Source organism: Styela clava, chromosome 2 (genome assembly GCF_964204865.1).
Source record: "Styela clava chromosome 2, kaStyClav1.hap1.2, whole genome shotgun sequence".
Classification (NCBI taxonomy): domain Eukaryota; kingdom Metazoa; phylum Chordata; class Ascidiacea; order Stolidobranchia; family Styelidae; genus Styela; species Styela clava.
Window position 1 is genome coordinate 20,342,978 of NC_135251.1, and position 10,683 is coordinate 20,353,660.

The 10,683-nt window shown below is 33.0% G+C and overlaps 1 protein-coding gene across 1 annotated transcript; it reads right to left on the reverse strand.

Annotated features, from left to right (window-relative positions):
* Positions 1 to 1,566: 1,566 nt before the first annotated feature.
* Positions 1,567 to 10,277, reverse strand: LOC120335630 (adenylosuccinate synthetase-like). Its single transcript, XM_039403170.2, has 11 exons — positions 10,007 to 10,277; positions 9,349 to 9,514; positions 8,971 to 9,079; positions 8,249 to 8,356; positions 7,459 to 7,567; positions 6,693 to 6,795; positions 5,916 to 6,070; positions 4,410 to 4,534; positions 4,107 to 4,204; positions 3,882 to 4,031; positions 1,567 to 3,184 (listed from the first exon to the last, which is right to left on the reverse strand). The coding sequence occupies exons 1-11, from the start codon at positions 10,190 to 10,192 to the stop codon at positions 3,132 to 3,134; spliced, it is 1,362 nt and encodes a 453-aa protein (XP_039259104.2). The 5' UTR covers positions 10,193 to 10,277; the 3' UTR covers positions 1,567 to 3,131.
* Between the last annotated feature and the right edge of the window lie 406 nt (positions 10,278 to 10,683).

The following is a 10,683-nucleotide window of genomic DNA, read 5'->3' on the forward strand; positions in this document are numbered from 1 at the left end:
TTCTAAACACATAACGAAATGACACCACAATTGGTGCCACTGATATGCGATGGTGATCCCATACAGAAGGAACACCTAATTTAGTTATTACGTGTGGAACACATGCATGACAACAGTCCATGTCATACACCAGAGGTGGACAACCTGCCTTCGACTAAAATCTTCAAAATCGCTCGCGATCGACTGATAATGAGTAACCACTAGGGCTGGGCATTTTCGAATACCTTGTGATTTCAGAATCGAATCGAATAATTTTTTCGAATCGAATCGAATACTTGAAAATATATAATTGTAAGCGACTTTATTACAGTAATTGGTCCTCTCAACAAATGAATTACTGAAGACATAGAATGATTCACTCAGATAGATTACTGAGCGTTCACACAGAATAACAAACACGTTTTATGAATAACCCACTACAGAAAATAGTCATATGTTAGAATTCCGTTGAAAAAATATGACTCGAATGAAAAAAAAAAATTGGGGAATTCACCTCGACCATTAGCGGAAAGATAAAAACGAGATGGCGGCGATTCGAAATTTAGCTCTTAACCGATTCGAATAATTTACTATTCGATTCGAAATGCCCAGCCCCAGTAACCACGTGTAGGCCTATATCCGCGGGTTTAATCTATATGCGGGAGCTAAAACCCATGGGTTAGGGTTAGTTTGGGTTCAAATATCCGTAAAACAAAAAATTTCCATAGGTGCAATAGTATGCAGGTGCAAATTTTCATGGGTTCAAATGTAATGGAACCATTGTCAAATCATACATGTTACATGACAGCTCGAATTTCAGTATTTAATTTACAATTTCTTCCAAGTGCATCGCTTGCTTGAAATTAGGAAAAGATGTGCATTCGGATGCCACTCCTACCGTTACAAATACAATTTATCACACTAATCTTGGAGCGAGAGAATAACTTTCGCATACAAGTCATTTCTCAGTCAAGACACGTTCATTTCTAGAATTTGGCAGCGAACAAACTTTCATTTGTTAGTAATAATCCATCTACCGGCTTGCTCAGACTCAAATACTGTATTGTATATCGTATTTTGCGCATGTACAGTACTATATTGTTCCTGTTTAAAACACACAGCGGGCGCTGCATGATACTAGTTCAAGGAAATTTTTGGGTATGTTGTCAAATTTACAAACATCAGACGCGATCGACCGGTCAGTCGCGATCGACGTGTCGGCCACCCCTGGTATACACAGATTTAATTACGGCAGTGCATGTGGAACGGACCACTCAATCATAAAATACCAAACCAGCGCTTCTTGCCAGTTTAGTTCAGGTTCAACCTTCCAAATGCAAGTAGCGCATTGGCGGAATAGGTAAGTGGCAAGCCCCCTAACCTCGCGACGGTGAAAAATCCGATTCTCCTTCAAAAATAGAATAGGACCTTGAGTGAGACCATCACAGGCGACGCAAGTGTTATAGGTGGAAAATATCCAAGACTGTTTTAACATATCATACAAGCAGCGAGCCAGCACAAGGTGCCTCAGCAGAGTTGGTTGAAATATGGTAAATTTTATACATCAATATCAAAGAAACATGAGAACAACATAGTTCAAAATTTATTGAAAAAAGTGCTCAACGTCGCAATTGAATACTAACCTACAGATACTCTAAAAGCATTCTCAGTAGTACTATGGCCATAGAAACCTAAAATGATATATTTTACTTAACCACCATCAAATTTACGTTTAAAGGGGTGCTTAAAGCTGTGTGAAAACCAACAAGTAGAATGTCAAAAACACAACCATATGGAGGTTCTGAATTCCTCGTTCAAAACATTTACATCAACCAACATATTTATAAACTTGAAGACAGACACAGGGAGTCACTCATGGTTGTAAGTGATCATTTTAATTTGGACTGGATTATTCTTCCAACATATCACCAAGATCTTCCATATATACAATAACATTAGGCGTGAAAATGTAACATAAGACCTCATAGATAACATTAGCAGCCTTTGACTGCCCCAGTCAGACACAAAAGCTGTCAATAACAATTGAAAAGGTTTTCACTTCCCAAGACAAACACTCATTAGAAAGGCTAAAAGCCATTATGCTTTAAAATTACAACAGCCAAGTGATGTTCTTCAGGTTTCAAAATTCTCAAAAGTGAAAATCGATACAACAATTGACTAAAAATTGGCTAGTAAGGCTAAAAATAACTAAGGCAAGGGGAAAATTTTGTGTAGATATACAACATTATCGTTGCTTATTTTTATTTTTGTGTATATGGTAGTTCAACAGACATTTTTCTATATCAATGAAAAAAACATACAAAAACTTTGCGTGATTGAACAAAAATGATGACACCTATTACAAATTTGATCCAATTTAGCGATTCCCCAAATGTGAGAATATATTTTCAAAAATGATTTTTAGAATGCAATATCAAAGTTAAAAAATATGAGGTAAAACCTGAAAAGTATAGTACAATAATAAATTTGTTTTTGTTTCAAAACAGCACATTACTTTCTAATACAATAACATAATCCAGTGCTATGGTCTGCCACACGATAACCGGCAGATTGTCAAGTTATTCATAAATTACAATGAGATAGAAATTGATTTCAGTCCAATATGAACAATTTTAAAAACCATGGAAAGAATTATTATAGAAAAGAGTGTTGCAGAACCCAACCTTAGGATGCACTTTGCAAATACCCCTTTCCTTAATCTCACATGCAACTGGGGTAATTAAATCGAATGTTTGAAAGATAGTAAGCACAAATATTGACAACACTCTATACAGTGTTAAATACAACACTACCGGCATATATACAAATTTTCAGAAAAATCCAAGATATGAATTACAAAGCGAAAATGTTCATAGCGGTTTGATCATAAAAGCGATGCTAAAACGCATTTTAATCTGTTCTTTAAATTCCATACAGAAACAAAAATTTTATCTTGTTGCTAGTGGCAACAGTCACTCCAAAACCAGGGAGACACAGAGGTATATCATCATTAACCTTATAGCTACGCATAGTACTTGTGATCAATCATGCATCTATTATTATTCGCCTAAACTTTTTCTCATGTTATAGATCATAAAACCAGTTGTAAATGGTATCTTGGTAGTGTTTTCACCATCGGCAGAACTCTATTATCAATAAACCTGAATTATTGAATCTCTAGATTGCCCAACACCGATCCACTGAACTGAAAACAAAAATATTGAGTTTAAGATTGCAAGCTGTCTTTAGCAATGCATGGATTTTAATGGGGGGGTCAAATCCGAAGCTATTGGGTATTCAATTAGGGCCACATCTGTGTCTTTATTTCGGCACATTGGCCCCATTAACTTAGGTTTACGTTTACTTTTTTTAAATAACTGATTTCAATATTAGATTTTTTTACAGTTGCTCATATTTGCGTTTAACTATGCATGAATTGTGATGCCATAATGAGAGAAATGCGAATAGCGCTGTCTTGATTAGTGAACGATCACTTGCTCGAAATATACAGCGCCTGGTATTGGCGTTAAATTTTTTGTGGTTACTCAGTTTTTCAAAAATCATTTATCTGTTTCAACTCTAGAATCTATTGAGGCGGCGAGGCGCACTGTCAAACATATTTTGTGAAAAAACAGATCTTTGGTAAAAACAGTTGAGTAGCTCTGGAACAATTTTAAAGCCATTAACATTCAACCTTGAGGCTATTTGCTTTCATTGCAAAAAATTTCAACGTATACTCTCTATCATATATCTTCATATCAGAGGTATAATGTTTCGTGATGCTGTTTAAATTATATGTATCCAGGTAAAAATGAGAACATATAAAAAATGTATTATAAAAGATCGCTTAAATAGACGCAATAATGTTGTTGTGACACACCAAATAAAGCTGGTTTACATACTTGGCACTTGTAATATCTCTTGAATTTTGTTCACGTAACATTGAGCATTATATGGCAGTTCTTCAAATGTCCTACAATTCACAGTGCTTTGTTTCCACCCTGGTAGCGTTAGGTATTCAACATCTACATCACGAAGTACTTCTAATGTTGCTGAACATAAAATAATCGAATTGATATATAAATAGCTACAGAGCAGCCAAAAACTTCCGATGCATTATTACAAACCTGGAAATTGTGGCAGTTTCTCTCCTTTATGTGTGTACGCGATACCAATCTTTAATTCCTCAAAATTATCCAAGATGTCCAACTTTGTCAAGGCAATACTAAAGTAAAAATATGAATAATATAAAAGGATAGCAACACAACACAGTAGTGACAGATTAGTTAAAGCAATAGTCAAGTTTATTTTTAAGTCAGTAGAGACAAGCAGTACAACATACAAAGTTAAGATAGATGTTCTAAAATCTAATACAATTAATGCAGTCTGGAATTTTTAGAATTGAACAAATTGATTTGAACAAATTCTACCTTGACAAATTATTGATGACATGAGCGTATTTAACCATGACAAGGTCGAGCCATCCACATCTTCTACGTCTACCTGTCGTTACACCAAATTCTTTACCAACTTCCTGCAGAGTATCACCGATTTCCTGTTGATATATTGAAGTAATAAATACCCAGGAATAATGCAAGAATGAAGCAAGATAATTTTCTAACAAGACGTTTGACAGCTATACCTTATACCTGGTAAACATCTGGGCTTGGAAGAACATGAATTTTTCATATGATGTACTTATATTTGAAAGGAGCTAATTTATTTTGAAGAACTAGAATAATTCTGGTTTAGCATTGCCTACCCAATTTATTAAAACCTGGGTTAGGCGGTAGGCATGGGATTTGAACCCATGCATTTTAATATGCGATGAAATTATGGTCAAGTCTAGTTGGCCAAAAGATATCATAAATGAAGGTATAAAATTAAAAATAAAAAGATTCGAAAATATTTTTGCAGCGATTCTGGTAGAATTATTGATGATTTTGTAATTAAATCAATACTATGTGGGTAATAAAGAAGAATTAATGAATATCAAATTAATATGATATTACTGTTTTATGTGAAGCAATAGAGAGCAATGTAGAGCATTAAAGTGTTTGCAAATTCGTAAAAAAAATTATTCCATGTCACAGATATATAATAACGTGTCAATTGTATATTCATTCCCATTTAGGAATATTACCAACACAACCCAACATATTAAACTGGACAAAAACTAAAACAATAAAAGGTGTATTAATTCTATGGCACTGTAACTATTATAACAATTACATTCATACATAGAATAAAAGCGAAGTATACAGTTCCTTAAATATGAGTTTTGATAAAAAGATCATTTGAAAGAGAACAATAGAATTCACAATAAAGGAGATAAAAATAGACTATTGAATAAATATTATTTTAACATTGCCAGTGTTAAAATATTTAATATAAATACCACAGGTGTGAATTAAAAAAGACTCAAATATTTGAACACAAACAATAAAACATTGTATTTAGGGGCCAGGGCAAAGAGTTCCGCACGTGAAACCATTTTCTTTTAGTTTGTGAAAAACATGTAGTCATTACGCAATGTTCCTTTTTTGTTCATTAAAACAATGAACTTTCAACTTCAACTTATGAACTTTATATTAAGTTTTTATTTGAAAAAAATATGTTCAACCTCTCCCTGCATACATAGTACAACAATAAAAGACCATGATATGGTACTTTACACTTCTGACTCAAAATTTACATAGGAAGTTATAATAACCTTTTTCTCGAGCAGTTAACTTCATCACGGTTATTCTTGGCTCAAAACATTGTTCTTTAGGCCACATAAAGACATTACCAATAAAACTCCAGTATAATATACAGATGAGGAATTGATGTTTTAGAAATATCCATTACCGGTACTTACATATGCAGATAGCAGGTAACATTTTAAAAGCTAACCCCATATGAACTGCTGATAGGCATAAAAACCTGATACTTACGTTACATTGTTCAGTAGGAAATGGTCCTGCACCAACACGAGAAGTATAAGCTTTCACAACACCAACGACATTGCCAATAGAAGATGGAGGGAGGCCAAGTCCTGTACAAATCCCTCCAACTGAGCAGTTTGATGAAGTAACGAATGGATATGTTCCTGAGGATTTGAATACACAAAATCATCTATTATCAAAAGTTCACACAATTTATGGCATAGCTAAAATGTAGAGATACAAGAAACTTTTGGTATTCGAAATATTCTACTCTGAAAAACATTCAACTTTTGAATATCCCAAGTGAATTTATTATACAACAATTTATTATATGCGAAATTTTGACATCTAAAATGTGAATAAATTCAAGATATCAACAAAAAAACTAATAATTTATCTGATAATTACTTTTTCAAAACTTATTTGATCTAGAATTATTTATACAAATACATTGTGTTAATAAATAATGGTATACGGATACACCATTTTCTGATAACAAGATTATATACAGATATATAGCATAATTAAATATTTTTGAACAAGTTTATTTTGTTTCATCACAGAGCAGAAGAATACACTCTTGTAGACTACTTCAAAGCAGATGAATCCTTATTCTATTTCATTTTTGTGATCTGTAGTTTAGATTAAGGCAAGTTGACAACCAGGACTATTATCTCATATAAGGTTGCATTTATGAAAATTTTTTTGTAAGTGAATGCTATAAAACATCTCACAAAATGCTAATAAAAACTTTGCAAACACTATTTTATTCAATCAAACACTTACCAAAATCAATATCGAGCATTGTTGCGTTTGCTCCTTCCACCAAAATATTTTTTTCTTCTTGAGACTGTGTAACTTCATGCATGAAAAGAACTGCATCTTTTACCTGAAAATATTGTTAAAACTATCAGAAATTGTCAAAATTATGATCTAAAAACACGACGGTCACATATTTAGGTACTCCCGAAGTATGTGAACCAAGATGGCGGACACCGGAGCGTAGTATGTGTACCAGGTTAGGGTTAGGCCATAATTTCAGGTACAAATACTACGGGAGTTACTTGGCTAGTCCACGAACTCATAATAGAACTAAAATAAGGAAAATTGGAATAAAATTATGGCCTAACCCTAACCTGGTACACATCTTACGTTCCGGTGTCCGCCATCTTGGTTCACATACTTCGGGAGCACCCATATTTATAATATTGAACACACAGACGACTCGAAGAAGGTAAATGTTGAAATTTTAAAAAAGAAATTTTTAAAAATATTGCCTGGTAAGAGGTGCTCTTTAATTAAGCTGGTACCTAATCGTAGTATGAAGCAATATTCACCATAGTATTTCAAGGGAAAATTTATAGAACGAAAATAAACATTTGCGATATTTTATCAAAACTGCTTTTTCGCCCTTTTGACTAATTATTTTTTTTTTTAAGAGTTAACAAAATCTAGAAACCTGCTGTTTCAAATGCTATACTCAATTAAAAATATGCATTCGATTCACTAAACTTTAATATGGTAGAGAAGTTTTAAACAAGACATATCTCACCAATGGCCTTAATTTCTCTCTCAGCTCATCGTACCGTAATAATTCGGATTCAATATCAATTTCAAGGTCAGGAAATTGTTTCTGAAACATCATTGCCAGCTGTCGATATCTGGAGAATAAATGAACCTTAATGATGTGATAGGGAATTGATTTTCGTACCTCATTACTACCTGTTGACGATTTTTTCCTTAGACTAGCAGACCTAGGCTTTAATCTCATATGGGCTGACTGTTTTAAATAAACATGATGCAACGAAATAAACTTCTAGTTCAAACTATATCATTGCTAATTTTTCTGCAACATGTGTTATAATGTATTCTATGTTCACATACCAAACCTAATAGGTAGGATTTACATATTTCTTCCGCGGAGAGGAAATGGAGGAAAAAGACGGCTCAATTTGATCATATGGCGAACCACGGCCTCACGTGGTTAGCGGTCCATGTAGGCCTGTAGCGCATTAGTTAGCCAGTTATTTGTTCTCAGATGTATGGAATTGATGACTTAATAGACACTCATCGACCTTTGACCTTACAGGTACGGATAGCTAATTTTAAACACCAGTGAAAAATAATTAATAATATTACTTTACTGGTATTAGTGATGCATAGTAATATGAAAAATATTAATTAGAAGATATCAATCCTAGTTCCCTGGGGAAATCAGATCATCAACATATCGAAGAAGTAATCAAAACAGAAAGCAAGACATAATGGGTAGGTGTGTAATGTACATTACATAATGTTACTAATATATAATATATTCCTACGCATTAATTTGATAAACCTACTTCTCTGCAAAATATTCCCGATTCCCCATGAGTTCACCGATTCTGATTCCATGTCGTGCAGCTTTCGTGGAATATGTTGGACCAATCCCTTTCTTTGTTGTTCCGAGTCTATTAAAATGAATCAAGAAATAGAATCATATTGACATATACAAAGTGAGGAAACCTGATATGGTATAGATTTTTGGATATGGGCTGGGCTTTCTCCTCCAAATTAGCTTTGAGAGCTTGATAGCAGCCCCCTGCTTAAAAGATCCACAAAATTTTACATACCGTGAGTCCCCACTAAAGGTAAAATTTTGACATAATAGAAATCAATGTAATTTTCTAAATTAAAAAGCTTAGGAGATTAATTGAATTTCAAAGATTGTATTAAATAAATTAGGTAAGTTGACTATGGTACTTAGATTAGGATTCGAATGGTCAGTAGGAATACCGTTTTTATAAACACATAGTCAGATACAAATAATAAATAGATTGTTTTTAAAGTTGTAATAGGAATGATTTATCATATTTACTAGTCATCAAAAAGTACTAAACTGGTAAAATATTGACCGAAAAATGAATTCAAAAGTTCAACTTTGTAACCGATCATATTTTTCGACAATTATTTTAAAATCTCCATATTTCTAAACGCATACTCAATTAGTATTGAATCATTATTAACCAACAAATTTATCAACTTTTCCTAACTAATTAATAAGTTACAATTATAATTAACCCACTTCTTAGTGCCTTTTTGTGCTTCCTGCATTCCATCTACAGCATGATGAAAATCAAAAACCAGATGTGCTCGTTCGGACACAATTAAATTTTCTCTCCACCATGTCAAACCTGAACAATGTTTTGATAAAATAAGGTTTTTAAATTTAGCTAAGAAAAGCCATATTGAAGTCGCAAAAATGTACGTTACTACAGACCAGTAGTAGAAAACTTTGAGAAACAATCTGTATGAAATCAATTTCAGGCAAGTACACATTATAAATTACCACAGGATAATTTTATGACAAATTTATGACAAAACAACACAAGTCGGTAAGACTGAATTTAGTTGTGAGTCACACTTGGGCATCAAACCTCTCGAGTCGAGTTAAAAATAATACCTTTCTCCTCATTACTCTCAACTTCCTTGAACAATGAAGGAACATGAACAACACAACCATTCCCAATAACTGCTTTGCACTTCGGATTTATGAGTCCACTTGGCAGTAGATGAAAAAAGTATTTTTGATCGTTCACAACAACAGTATGCCCAGCGTTGTTTCCACCCTGATTACAAAAACATAATACCTTGCTTTAATATTAATAACTAAAACATTCCATATTATGAGCACTTCATTTGATCATTCCACTTCAAATTTGAAAGTACTAACATTTTTCAAGCCTACGAACATTGCTTACTAGGAAAATTATATAGCAAAAAAGGCCAAACCAAATAATTGATAATGTAAGAAATTTCAAAACAAATAAATCACAATCTGAAAACAAGATGTATATGCATACAATTAAAAATATTAGTATCCAGATTCCAGATATTGAAATATTCTTGAAAAATGGAATAATACCAACCCGCTATAACAAATTTCAGAAAAGTAATCCAAAACATATTTATCTAATGAATTTATTGTTCCAAACATATTTATGTTTATATTCATTTCGGCCCTATAAATCTGATAAAAGAATTTTAATTAAAACACAACCATTCTCCATCTATATTATAATGAATCTTGAAAAAAAATCATATGAAATATAAAAACACACTTGTGCACGGCAGACAATATCAGCTTTAGTAGCAAGAAGATCAATAATTTTTCCTTTGCCCTCATCACCCCATTGTGTACCAAGAACAACGGTTGCCTTGTTTTTGCATTGGTTTGTCAACGGCCTTTTGAAACCATTTACATGATCACCATCTCCATTCATTTGAGCATAGCAAGTTCCTGACATTTTGCTAGTGAAACACGATGTACACAAAAACAAAAGCCTACCTAGAAACTCTAGAATCTAAATATAGAGAACTGCTATGAGACATGGAATAAAAAATCATAAGTTGACAAAGAGATTAAGAATTTACCTACATTTATAAAACTGAAAAAAGCAGACATTCAAACAATATTTTTTCAGTTCAAAATAAAGATATATAAAATAGTGAGTTCGCGACCTACTACTGTACTAGTTTAACAACTGTTAGTCACTTGCCAACAGTTCAGTAACTTTCAGTCTAGCAAAGAGAAGTTTCATTTCAATCTAACCAACCATTTCAGTTTCAACATGGCAAATTTAGATAGCCGCTAATTAACACATTATTATTTAATTACAAAACAACTGAGTAGGTGTTATAACTTATTTATCTGCTATTTAAATGCTTCGAATTAAAGTGTCAAGTTTCTCACATAATCAATTATGTAACAGAGAATTGAATATCTGATAGCCAGATA